The sequence below is a fragment of the Haliotis asinina genome, chromosome 1, assembly GCF_037392515.1.
Source record: "Haliotis asinina isolate JCU_RB_2024 chromosome 1, JCU_Hal_asi_v2, whole genome shotgun sequence".
Lineage (NCBI taxonomy): Eukaryota > Metazoa > Mollusca > Gastropoda > Lepetellida > Haliotidae > Haliotis > Haliotis asinina.
Window position 1 is genome coordinate 19,504,252 of NC_090280.1, and position 14,159 is coordinate 19,518,410.

General features: G+C 42.4%; 1 protein-coding gene across 1 annotated transcript in view; it reads right to left on the bottom strand.

The window, feature by feature from the left end:
- Window positions 1-617: 617 nt before the first annotated feature.
- LOC137288147 (protein sel-1 homolog 3-like) overlaps window positions 618-14,159 on the bottom strand; it is a 32,237-nt gene continuing 18,695 nt past the window's right edge. The window contains exons 11-24 of the mRNA XM_067820564.1: window positions 12,563-12,680; window positions 11,281-11,342; window positions 10,532-10,651; window positions 9,220-9,357; window positions 8,653-8,715; window positions 7,694-7,864; window positions 6,859-6,983; window positions 6,055-6,138; window positions 5,226-5,316; window positions 4,289-4,379; window positions 3,603-3,709; window positions 3,276-3,403; window positions 3,078-3,180; window positions 618-2,512 (exon numbers count right to left, since the gene is read on the bottom strand). Of these exons, the coding sequence (XP_067676665.1) occupies window positions 2,414-2,512; window positions 3,078-3,180; window positions 3,276-3,403; window positions 3,603-3,709; window positions 4,289-4,379; window positions 5,226-5,316; window positions 6,055-6,138; window positions 6,859-6,983; window positions 7,694-7,864; window positions 8,653-8,715; window positions 9,220-9,357; window positions 10,532-10,651; window positions 11,281-11,342; window positions 12,563-12,680 (1,500 nt within the window). The 3' untranslated portion in view covers window positions 618-2,413. The remainder of the gene's footprint in view (window positions 2,513-3,077; window positions 3,181-3,275; window positions 3,404-3,602; window positions 3,710-4,288; window positions 4,380-5,225; window positions 5,317-6,054; window positions 6,139-6,858; window positions 6,984-7,693; window positions 7,865-8,652; window positions 8,716-9,219; window positions 9,358-10,531; window positions 10,652-11,280; window positions 11,343-12,562; window positions 12,681-14,159) is intronic.

Sequence of the window (14,159 nt, forward strand, 5' to 3'; positions counted from 1 at the left end):
ATTCTGCACATGCGTCATCTTCTCAGTAGTGTTTCATTGTTGGTTGAACTCGAAGGACTTGTACATGTACCCTTACAAAGACGGATGCAGAGTTGACTATTGTAAATCTCGCAGATTCATGTGCACAGTTGTCCAGCTTGGTGGTACAAGGATAGTGATCAAGGGTTCTTATCTTGGATTACTTGACTGCAAAACTATTACTGTGCGTCGATTTTATGAAACTAGTAAACATTGCACGTTGAGTCACATTACTCTACCATTACAGTGATGCAGTTCTGAGGAATGATTACACGATGCCATTATAGAAAGAGGTGGCTGAGCGGGCTAGGCGGCTGACTTTGTGTGCTGGCGATTAGGTGCCTGACTCTGAGGGTGCGGGTTCGAATCCTGGATGAGACTAAATAAAAAAAGTACCAGAATTTGTACTTTACTGAGAAAGTGAAATGCCAAGTATGACATATGTTGAGTTCTGAGGAAGATCGGTGTTCGATCCCCTGGCTACATCCTCTGGCTACGTCGCTCGAGAGCGACCGACTTGAACAAAATAACCACACACAGAGGTGCACTCCACGTTCAGATCCATTAGACAATAACTAAAAAAGAACAAACCAAGCTTATCATATTGCACTGTTTATGTAAAACACATTGTATTGGATTCTTATATACATATGTACAAATACGTAATTGTTTCTCGCATACGTAACTGCCATAATACCAAACCAAGAAACAAGGAAAGAGAGCTGATCCTGTTAAATCAATATGGTGGAACAGTGTGAAAGGAAATGACATCACAAAGAGTCGGCTGAGGAGTGAGCGACATTTGTTTTAGGCCGCATTGTACAATGCTAAAATTGTATCAGGGCCTGGGTTCGTTCCTGGTACCTCCCATACGTTAATATGGACGCACGACGGTTGTTGTGCAAGGATCCCCATCTCTGACCCGATCCCGTTTCATATTTGAGAAATGTCGGGTCTCAGACGTTCACCACTTTGCGTTTACCAGACTGTTAACTTTTGTTAACTTTCAGCATTTGCCACACGTTCACAAGGTGGTCAAAAAAGCTATCCAAGAAACAGAATCAGTTTTTCATCTACACAACTGAAAACCTCACTATAATCTGATAATGATGGGATTGTTGTGCCTGGTCAGTATCATATTCTACAGTACCCGTAAGTAGGTAGCGATACGTTTGAACTTCCGGTGACATACATCACTCAGTTGCCGTCGGTCGCACAATCTGGAACCCAAACCAATTCTAACTGGTACCGGAAGTGAGCTGGGCCCCGTCTCGCCACTCTCCTACCCAGAGTTCCATGCCGCGAGCCAGCACAGGCCAGAAAGATGTGACGATTCCTCACATCTTACACAGTCTATTTAATATTATGTACACAATTTCTTAACTTCCGTATTTTTTATGAGTATACACATCTAATTAAACGTCGTTGTCAAAATGGTTTAGTTTCACTGAGAAAATATCCTAAAACGTGTAACTGTTTCGATTTGCGCAGCGATACTTTGGTTGTACGGCTCCATGTGCTGTCATCGAAGCTTTATGAACTTTACTGTCGCAGCTGTTGTCGAATATTTACGTAACAGTGTAAAACAATTTTGAAAACCGCGCCGAATCGCTTGCGTTATGCCAGTCTCTACTTATTGATGAATATATACTTATTGACAAACAAGACAAATGTACGGTCACGTGATATGCAAATTAGCCTGTGGCAGTGATGTCATGCTAAGTCATCGCTGCACCGGAGTGTGCTGTCTCGCATATCGCAGTTTGGCAAGGGAGCCAAGCAGGAACCAGCTTAGCTGAGTACCGGAAGTAGCTAAAAGCTAGACAGTAAATAGTATGATTGCATTAGTCGGATACAATCAACGTTGTTTTCCTCAGAGATAAAATGAAACCGATTTGATAACAATCGAAACATGGCAATACAAAACACACATTTTTAACAACAGAGAATAAAATAACGAAGCATCGAAAACAGCTTTTTGGTTTCACCTGATATATCCTAATTATTTGATAGATTTGAAATTAAATACTCTGCAGTGTTCCGCTGCTAAAATAAATATGATACGTTGTAGCTGAGGGGACATGATCCAGGAATTGAAGAAACAGTCACACAACTTAACTGTCCAAGTCTCGCGAAGTCACTAGTATCTCGCGAGACTTCACAGCACGAAGACCATCCTATAACGGCATGCACTGTATGTATTGATAAACACTACAATAACATTCAATGTACAGTAGTGTGACAGTAGAGATTAGTGTCTGTTCTTCAAGGTAATATTTTCACTCTTGACAGTATCTTCGATTTGGAATGTCTACAAACATGGCATATACATTAATCACGGTGTTTGTTCTTTCACAGTTTCTCATTTCTTTCCACATTTTGATAATTAAACTGATCAAATGTCCAGTTCCGCTTGCCTCCTTGTATGCATCTGGTGATACACCGTCAGCAACGTCACCACGACGACCATCGTCACCCCCACGATGCTGGACAGCTGAGGATACATACATTCATACATCAGTATCAGTCACACTGACAGCTGATCTTTGTTTGTTGGTTTTTGTGCGTGTTTGTTTAAGGCGTCGGTATGCAATATTCCAGCTATGTGAAGACGGTTTTCAAACAACAGCCAATAGCATAGATCCATGCTCATGCTGTTAGTCACTGGATAGACGGATCCAGACTCGAGAATCTACAGATCATCGCCATATAGCTCGAATATTGCTGGGTGGGGTATGGACCAGAAAATCCAATGATACGGCTACTAAGTTAATGAGCCGACAGCTCTGTCCTCCAAATCGCCTCTCATGGCATGCACTGGTCGAGCAGGTTGTTTCTATTTGTGTGATGTTTTTGAGCGGGATCACTAATGTCATAAGTACTGTTCAATACATTGAACCTTAGAACGTTTTGATCTTTAAATCTCCAATAAATATCTAAAGCTTTGTGTCTCAATTTCTCCTATTCAAAATTGACACAAAATGATATTAGTCTATGGCATTTTAATTGTATGATATGTTTAAATAATGATGCAAAAATGTACAAAATGAGAGAAGTACCTTCATCCATATATGATATCTTGTCCACACATCGATAAACTGTATCTTCGCCAGAGCGAGGCTGCAGGGAAGATAAGCCTCGGTCTTCCGGGATTCCTTGCACCTGCATAACCACGAAATTCTTGTAATAACTTCTACCGGTTGTTATATTCACTGAACTAAGACCAACAAGCTAACTATAAGACGAGAATACATTACCTTGTATACAGATACACAAGAAGAGTGATGTTGTTGGCTCGATGTGCCTGGGGGATGTGCAGGATGTCCCAGGTGCTGTTGGGGATTCTGGCACCTTCTTCCACCATGAACGCCAGGTTGAACAACGCCTATAAAATAGAAAAAATCATGCAGTTCTATAATCATATTTTTAAAAAAACCATGTAGCATGATCAGTCGTACTCTTTAAAAGGTGAAACACTCCCTTAAAGGAATTCTGCGTCTGTCCCTCCATATTAAATTGTTGATCAGTCATGTTGTTGGAGAAAGCTGATTTTAAGTTCATGAAAATGCAGAAGGCATACTTACATGCGGGTCTCCCTTCAAGGCCGAATTAGCATAGTAGACAGAAGCTTTGGGAATGTCTCTTTCAGCCTTGCATCCGAACCAATAGTAATCGCCCATCTTGATCATGGCTGAAAACACTCAACGTTGTCAGTTGAAACAACACAACGATTGTTCCATAAGAATATTTCATTATGTCATAATTTTGTGATAATGCTTCAAAATAAAGGCCAATTGTTAAGATTACAGTCGGGTTTTTACGACATTTCAGAATATGACAGTAAGGCAGGCGACGTTTTTCACAAATGTTCAAGGAGGTTTTAAGAATTTGTTTCTAATAAGACACATGCAAAGAGTTTAATGTGTGAAAATATGGTAATTTAAAATAATTTGAAGATAAATGAGTAATCGTGTTCCCCAAATTAATAAATCTGACGGTGTTGTATGACCAGTCAACGATTGACATTTATTTCAAATGTTTGATAAGATGTTTAACGCCGCACTCAGCAATATTCTAGCTATATATGGCAGCGGTCTCGAAATAGTCGAGTCTGGACCAGAAAATCCATTCATCAACAGTATGAGAATCAATGATGACATGTGTCAGCCAAGTCTGACCACTCTATCCCTTAGTGGCCTCCAACGGCAAGCACAGGTTACTGAAGATCAATTCTAACCCGGATCTTCACGGATTTTGTTTGTGTTCTCACCGTAGGAATCGACTAGTTGGGTCTCCCTCTGCAGTGACTGGTTGTAGTGTCTCCACATGCACTCCTTCTCCATGTGGTGCACGATACCTTCCTGCAAACACAAACACAGAGAGACGCGATGTTTGTTGTTTAACCTCGAGCTCAGCGGACTGTAAATAATTGGGTCGGCACCACTCATGCCAGTGATTGACATGACTAGCAGCGATTCTCACAAATGGGTTACCAAAACATGTGTCAACCAAGTTAGAGACCCGATCCCGTCAGTCGGCTCTGACAAGCATGGGTTGCTGAAAAACAATTCTAACCTTGATCTTCACGGGTCTCTTTAAGAAATGACATGCTTTCACGCCCAGGTATCTTCTATAACTCATTGAATTACTGATCGCTTTAATGAAGTGAGAGCGTTTAGTTTTCGCTGCTTTTAGCAACGTTCCATCCATATCACAGCGGGGAACACCAGAAATGGGTTTCAAACATTGTACCCATGTGGGGAATCGGGTCCTCGGAGTGACGAGAGAACGCCTTAACCAATAGGCTCACCGCGCAATTAAGCCATATCCTCTCAAAATACCTGCTTGTATCAAACATTTAGCTGAAGCTCCATACATATCTTCACGGAAATGGATTTAAACTAACTATTCTACCTTTATGTCCTAGGAATGTCTGTGTGTTTCGGAAGGATGAACCGACGCCATAACAAGTGAGCGTTTCAAGTATAATCTTTTGTAATGTCATTAAGTCATAAACCAACAAACTACAGAATTACACGCGTGGACAAACTAGTTACACAGATTAGACAAGGCTTCGTATTTGGTTCAAGAACTCAAATATGATGATATTATTTGAGAGAAAACAAAACAAAAAATAACCGCTTTTCATAGCTTCGCATAACTAATGGATCCGTAGTTGATTAAAAAGTGTAGTGTAGGTCACTGACCTTGTTTTCCTCACAGAGCCAAGCGACGTTGAAATCACCGACCTCAATCCCCGTGTCGGCCGCCAATAAGTAGTAGAAGAACGACAGGGGGCTGTGGGGGTTGAAAAAACATTCGTGCAGCCAATAACATAAGTATCGATCTTACCCGAACTCCATTGATAAAACTGTTGTAATAATGTCGACGTCTCCCTTAACCTTTGATTAATGAGTCTTCTTATTGACCCCATGTACTGCCTTTGAAGCACTGTAGAAGTCAGTGTAAGAAGTGTGATACCATACAAGATTCATTTAGTGAGGAATATACTGAGCTCGTGTATCATTGTCACGTGTTAATACATTTACACGTGTTTGTCAGCTACGTGTCTACGTGTTAACAGATCTACATACCGTTATGACCAACGAAAATAAACCAACACACATACTTCATAAACCTGAATGGTAAAATATGTGTTTCTAAGGTATTTGTTTCCAGTAGGGAAGTTTTTTGTTTCATATTTGGTGTCTTTGAAGTTAGCATACTATTAGACATTTATTCCATCTACCGCCGTCAGAATCTACCAATTAAAACTATGATCCCCAGTACACTTTCTCAACACCTCATACAAAGTCATGTCAGTCGAGACACACAGTCACATGCATGCATGTTCGGATGACATGAAACAAAAAACCGCGACTTGTCAAGCATGATTTTATGATATATATATGATTTTTTTTTTGTATTTTTAATAAAATCCTAGTGCATCCCCTACACTAAACATTCACTCCCACACCCTCCTTCAGCCCCAATAAGCCGACTCCAAAATGGTGTTTCCCGTTTGTATCGACTTACATGTTGCCACTTCTGTAAGCATGGAGACCTTTCCGTAACACAATTCCAACAGCCGGGTTCTTCTCAGCCACAAACCGTGCCCACCTGCAATATGATGATAAAAGCATATGTAGGGATGGTGAATGAAGTTTGCAAATTGCAAGCTTTAAGCTTTAACAGAATAGAGCTGGGTTATTATAAGTGATCACTGTGGTATACGTTAAATAGTTACTCTCTGCGGTTCAAAACTACATCCAACCACTGTAGCAACTGTTACGATAACGTTACTTATGGTCACCCCGTGGACACCTAGGTATGTGTGTGTCATCATCAGTTACGAGACTACTAACGGAAGAAGGTAAACAGGTTGTGTTCACTGGCGAAGATCTTTTGTAGAATCGGTCTTCAGTTGACTTGGTTGTGCTTGGCATCGTATCCCAACGCGGGGGTGCTGCTAATTATATTAATCACTGTTTGTTCATGGCCAGACTCGATTACTTGTGTGTAAGAGACTGAGTCTGTTGTACGCCACACTGAGAAATATTCCAGCTATATGGCGGCGGTCTGCACAGAATAGAGTCTGGACCTTATAAGCATCGTTTTAAGCAACTGGGATACAATGACATGTGTCAACTAAGTCCAAAATCAGCGAATGAGCATGCAGTCCCGTTAATCGCCTCTTACAACAAGCATAGGTTACTGAAGATCAATTCCAAACCGATCTTCACGGGCCGATTATTCATGCACATCGAAAGGAACGTTCTTGAGTGCGGTGTTGAACAAGTCCCATGACGACAAAAAATTCCCTGACAAAGCGTGACTCACTCGGTAGCTAGGTAGAGATTGCGAGGCATCTTGGATGTTCCCTTCATGCTGATGTAGGCAAACAGTACTCCTGCATCGTAGTGCCCTCTCAAGGCAGCAAACTCAAAGTACTTGTACGCCTTGTCCTGGAACAAACAATGTGTACTGAATCAGTGAATGTCGCTGACAGGTTGTCCGAACATTAGTGCCTGTTTCTCAAAGCTCTCGTAGCGCCGCGACTACCTTAAGTTAACGGTATAGTATAGGAGGTAGGAATGCTAGTGGAAAGTACCGGGATCTCAGGCTTTCGAAAGCTTTGTGAAACTGGGCCCAGATGTGTACAACAGTCGGAGTGTCACGTGTCAACCACATCATGAGTGAGTGAAGTCTGTGTTACGCCGCTTTTGGTAATATTCTAGCAATATCAGAAATGGGCTTCCTACATTGTATAAATGTTGGGAATCGAACCAGGTCTTCAATGTGATCATCGAACGCTTTAACCGCGAAATGCTGGATTCTTTTGAAGTATCAGAGTTGGGCTTTAGAAAAAAAATATTTGCGAAAATACGCATAACGTAAGTGGCACTTATCAGTTTAAGCAACTATTCAGAAAATATAGGGACAAAGCCATACAGGATAGTCCTTGCTAACGATTTGCTAAGTGTCGCCATAGGCTCGGCGGGGTGGCTTAGTGGTTAGAGCATTGGCTGAACACACCGAAGACCGATTACCCACATGGATACGATGTGTGAAGCCCATGTCTGGTGTCCACGTCGTTACATTCCTGGAATACTGCAAAAGCGGCGTAAAACAAAACTCACTCACTCTTTGAGTCACGAATGCACGTGCGCCTTACCCAGTCCTGTTTGTCTGTGGGGTGGTATCCCTCGAGGTACATGTGGCCGAGGTAGTAGGCCGAGTCGGCGTTGCCGTACCTGACCGCCTGGTTGAAGTAGTGGACAGCCTGTGTGTAGTTCTTCTGTCTCATGGCGATCCAACCCAGGGCATTGATGGCCATCGCGTTACCCTGGAAACAACAGACAAGCGCTCAAAGCGTTTCCATGAAACCATCTTAGCCTTTTGATAGCTTTGAGCGGTATTAATAAGATTCAAAAACGCTCAAACGCCATGTTTTGCGTTATTAATTTGTGTGATGGTTCTCAGTGAACTAATAGTTTATTGGATACAGCTGGGAAAAGAAATACCAATGTTCTCCTGGATTCTAACAAGAGTGAGTGAGTGAGTAAGTTCAGTTTTACGCCGCACTCAGCAATATTCCAGCTATATGGAGGCGGTCTGTAAATAATCGAGTCTGGAAGAGACAATCCAGTGATCAAGAACATGAGCATCGATCTGCGAATTTGGGAATCGATGACATGTGTCAACCATGCCAGCAAGCCTGACCACTCGATCCCGTTAGTCGCCTCTTATGGCAAGCATGGGGTGCTGAAGGCCTATTTCTACCCCGGACCTTCACGGGTCAGATTCTTACAAGAGTAAGAGGACAAGTTATTTTGCTTTCACTTTTTAGATATAAAAATATTTCTCAGAAATACTTCAAGTCACGTATATATGTTCTCCATTATATCGCCTAATATTTTTCATATTTTCGACATTGTCACACCATGGTGTATGCCGCTCGCATAGTGCATGCCCCTTGCAACATTTCAACACTTATGCTGAACTGTTTTCTTTCTAGATTAGATTAATGAGGCATATCAACCAATTCCTAAACTTTGTTTTGTTTCATCCCAGTGAAAGAGTGATATCTATGCGTACTCTTCCCTGTAATACAAAATGAGAGAACATACGTACCTTTCCGGCGGCTCTCTGCATATATTCAATGGCCTTTGTTTTATTTTTTTCCTGCGTTTTATTCTGAAACAAAAAATGTTGTAGGGTGTGTTGTTAAATTCCAGCAGAATGAACTGGAAACGAAACGTCAGGTGTGACGTGCAATCACAGGTCGAAACAGCAGGATACAGAACTTGGCTGTGATCAACAAAACACTGGTAATGCCAGGTGAGCTCATAGTAAACTATCATAACGTTACTGGTGCCTTGTGTATAGGGACCCCGGTGCGACTACTGATTAAGATGGATGCAGATACTTCAGTGTTTTCTTCAAAGTGATTTTAGTGAGAGGAAATGCATATTGGCACAAATGGCCAATCATTGTTGTCTGATTAGTAGTATAGGGGGCCCAATACTACTCTCAGCCCTGCGAAATTCTGTGTTAGGGTACTGCATCTAAGCTCAAACCCACGAAGACTTATCTACGCCATCTGGGAACTAAGCAGTGCTGGAGTAACGATTCACCGCCACAATACATTATGGATGCTGGGTACACATAGTGCGACTGTTAGCACCGGCTGGTACTTACGTTGTAGATGTTGATGCCGTAGTCGAACATCATGTCGGGGTTGCCCTGCTCTGCCCCCATCCGGAACACCTCCATAGCAGCGTTTAGGTTCCGCCGGAGACCCTGGGAGCCCCAGAACAACGCCCGCCCAAAGCGTATCTGAAACACATGTTGGTTTTTTGGCATGCTGGTTGTATGACACAGCATACAGCAGTATTCCAGCTATATGGCAGCTGTTTGTGCAACATGTCTGGACCACACAATCCAGTGATAAACAGCATGAGCAACGATGACGCGTGCCAACCAAATCAGTGAGCCTGACCACCCGATTTCGCAGAGTTGTTGAAGACCAATTCTGACCCGGATCTTGACGGGTAAGAAAACTCATCAGTACTGTAGTCATGAGCGAAGAACGTGAGTCGGATAACGAACCCAGTTCCAGTGACCCGGAAACTAATCAACATTAGAGTTAATGCGAAAAAGAAAACTTCGGATATATATGATCCTGTCGCCGCATTCATATGGTCGACGGGGAATAAGTTCTTATTTCATATGAAGTGTTCATTGACGAAGACGGAGGCACAGTTGAGATCAAACTTCTTTACAACAATCCCTCGGACTTGGTTAGCTCCGGGGTTGACTGAATGGTTCGTAACCTGAAAATACCTCGGGATAGCACCGTTGCTCAAAGTGACTGCCTGTTGTCAGAATGGTACGTAACCTGAAAATACTTCGGGATAGCACCGTTGCTCAAAGTGACTGCCTGTTGACTGAATATTATGGTTGCCTTGTTAGGTGGTTTGACTGTTAATTAATGAAACTTACGTCACGCTTCAAGATAATTTTATTAACACAATACCTTTGTTGTTAAGGAGACCCTCAAGTCAACATTACAACGTACTAACATACAGTTTCTAATCAGTCAGGATGAGCATGGTACTTAACTGTTACAATACAATTACAAAACGCAGTGCACCTGGAAAGAGTTATCTCCCATAAACATGTGACTGCAACTGAACGCTGCACTCCGTAATATTGCAACTATATGTCGGCGGTCTGGAAGTATCCGAGTCTTGACCAAACAATCCAATGACCGAGAGCTTGAGGCAAAAAAATGGATACACAGCGTGAACTGACAGTATGGAAGTGTTGCAATCAACTGGTTTTTGAAGACAGATAATATGTCCTGTCCGAAGTAACAGTACTGACTATGGATAGAATGTGAGAATATCCACACAACAGACAGAATGTGTGGAGTTTCTGTGTGAACGAATTCCCTGTATAGACCTACTGGAATATGAGGGCAGCCTAGCTGGAGAAAAGCGTAGTTTACCTGAGCGGATGCTACTCCAGCCTGGGCCTGGTGTTTCAACCACATAAATATGTCCCCGTTTTCGTCTGTCTGCTCCTTCAACGCTGCCTCGTCGGTCAGTCTCACAGACTCCGTCAGAACCTGCAAGCATAACCAAATGTATCATCCTCCTGGATAAAATACGCGGGTGTCTAATCTAAAATATACATGAAATACACTGACTTCGAAGAGCAGTTTCATATGCCATTCTGACATGGACACGGCACAGTTGTCTAAGGCATGGTGATTCGTAATGGAATGTTGCGCCCATTTGAGCACTACGGAAACCGATGTGGATTGTGCATAGGCGGATTCAGAGCACCCCTGCACACACACACACACACACACACACACACACGCACACGCACACACACGCACACCTCTTTTGTCGTGAAAGTTTAACCTTATCTTTAGTGAGTTTTGTTTTAGCATTATCCCGGCAATGTCTCACGAGGGGAGCCACCAGATATGGCATTCACATATTATTGCACCCATGTTCGAAATCGTACCCTGGTCTTTAACCTCTTGGCTACAACCGCCCTACCCTGATCTTGAGACTTAGAACAATATCCGTCTGCGAGGGATCCACATACGATCTCGCTGCATCTTGCCACTAAACGACAATGTGCACAAATACTTCAGCCTGTTCAGACATGTATAGGCACATTCCTATAAAACCAGTCTTTAAGCAATCACTTTGCACGATGGTTACCTGACAAAAGGGTGCTTACATCTGATTCCTTATGAAGGTCTCTGTCATCTCTCGTCTTCCCGGCCACGTACTTGTAATACACTGGTAAAAGAACAACCTGTCCGTAATGAACTGTACTTTTGAAACAAAATGACTGACCGTATGCCCCCTTACCGGGATCCGGTAAACCCGCTTCCAGTATTATCCAAAAGCGACAGTACTCGTATCCTACGTTCGTATCCCTATGTTGATGACGTCAGTAACTGCATTGTGGGGCCCAGGCTTTTTAAAAGAGCTTGTTCATATAGCCTAAATGCTGGAGCGGGCGTCAAACAACAACACCTAGTGCTATTTCCTTGTGTTACTAGTCACACATTTCCATATAAGCTGTGTATATAAACATGTTAATAGGGGTATATTCGACAGAAATCTGGAGGTTATTTTATTTGTTTGCTGTTTACCGATACACGTAGAATTATCGAAACTAAATAATGGCGGTCAGTAAATAACTGAAATAATTGAACTGAGATAACGACCCTATTTGTTATACAAGCTGTATGGCAGCAGTCTGTTAGAGAGTCTGGATCAAACGATTAAATTATTTATAGGTATCTGTCCACGCAACGTGGACACGGCGGCATGAAAATCAAGACACTGATTGTGACACTCCACCAACGTAATCGTCTCTTTACACAAGCAAAGATTCCTGAGGAAAATTTATCTGGAACACCAAAAGGTCATGTGTGAAAGAGGAAAGCTGTAGAAACTTAGCTTCAGAAACAAAGAAACAACATTGGACAAATTTATACTGAGTATACAATCCGAGTGCTGAATGCAGCAATCTGGTGCTCACGCACATGACTGAGTCCGGGCAGAGTTAACGAAGACCACAGGTAAAACAGGTTGGTCCTTTAGACATGAAATTCTTGAAGCAGGGAATATCAGTGAATCAAGGACAAATGAACCATCCTTTCGGTGCGGCCTACATCCTCAATATCTCATGAGTATAGGGTGTATCTACGGCCGGTTCCGACGATTTTTTTACCTCCCTTGGATGGCTTTTTATACCATCAGCAGTCTACGCTGGGAAGTTTAGCGTATCAGTCACACTTTTTTTAAGGATCTAACCGATTAACTTTGGCAATACAATTCATGGCTGCGACTGTTATCTTTGTGGACACTGGCTAGCTCGGTTGTAACGGCAGAATGCTGGGCCAGCAATGGAGGTAATAAACTTATCGGGCCGAGCCGTATGTGCATCAGGGTATAGTGGATTTTCATGGGAACGTATACCCCGGAGATATCAAGGGTGGGCAACCTACTGTAAGCTTGCTGCTTGTCAAATGTGGCGCCATCTAAGCCGTTCCTGTGTTTGTGTCCGAGTGCCAAGGTAGACAACCGGTGTTTGTCCACAGCCGCCAACATCAGGTAGGCCTGCGCCTAATTAAAAAAACAGTCATCGTCTTAAAAAATACTTCGTCTTAACCAAAACATTTTTTCGAGTCTAAACAATCCAAGTGAGAAACATCATAAGCATTGATCTATGCAGCTGGGATACCGTGACATGTGTCAAACAATTGCTAGTCCCGTTTGTCTCGTCTTACGACAAGCGCGGGTCAATGAAGATCAGTTCTAAACGGGATCTTCTGGTGGGGCTACCACGACCATCTTTTTGTAGACAAACTAGTGACTGATAACATGAACAGCGATCGTAAAAAATGTGACACCCCACCAGTGCTTTTTACCATAACATTAGAATCTTTATTGAAAATTATATTGTTAGCATTAATAATATATAAACTGTAATGAGATTTTAGGACGTGTGCTGCTTTTAACAACATTTCTGCGATGACACCCGAATTGGGTATCACACATTGAACCCATGAGGGGGAATTGAACCTGGGTTGTCAGTGCGACAAAAGGGACCCCTCCACCGCCTCTATATATACAAAATTATGTCATGTATTTGAACAAAACCTGGTCAATGTTTAGCTTATCAGAAAAAATAAGGCTCGCAGTTGTAATTATTTAATGTGACTGTGAGACAAGGCCGACTGCTGTGTTTTCCATGACTGGCTGGCCACCTGCGACTTCGGCTTTGATGTAGATGTCGTGATCGATGGAACCATGTAGGAGATGTCAGAATATCAATGTCTGCATTCATAGGCATTCATAGGCATGTATTGATCAGTGGCAACACCTGGCAATCGCTCTTACACATAGCAGTAAAAGAACGTATACATACCGCAGTAGCAGTTGTTTAGACGTTTGATCGAATGCGCCTCCGTGATAATTGTACAAATCTACAAGACATTGCCAATTAATTTGGCTAAGGTAGCTGTAAACCCACCATTCCGTGCTTTAGTCTAACGATGTTTAAAATTATCCGCATGGTACATCATCAGCAAGAGGCACGATAACATATATACGTGTTCCTTCACACATCATTTTTAACACACAGTTGTGTTCCTTCATTGTTTAACAGTAACAATCAATAAAACTACAGGTATATGGAGGCGGTCTGTAAATACTCGAGTCTGGGCTGGAAGCAGTCCAGTGGTTAACATCATGAGCATCGTTCTACGAAACTGGGATGCAATGGAATGCATTAATCAGTCAGCATAAGATCCCGTTACAGGCGTTTCCTGTGACCAATTCCTACACGCACGGATTATTTCCATACAGTAATACAAGTGTCATAAAACGTTCGGGTTGTACAGTGACAGTGACTCATGTGTATATGAACACGTTTTATGCGTGTATAACTTTTTGTCAGATGTCATGTCGAAATTGACGTGATGTCGAAACAGGTTTTAATTTTAGAACCCGTGAAGGTCCGGGGTAGAATAGGCCTTCAGCAACCCATGCTTGCCATAAAAGGAACCTATGGTTGTCGTAAGAGACGACTAATGGGATCGG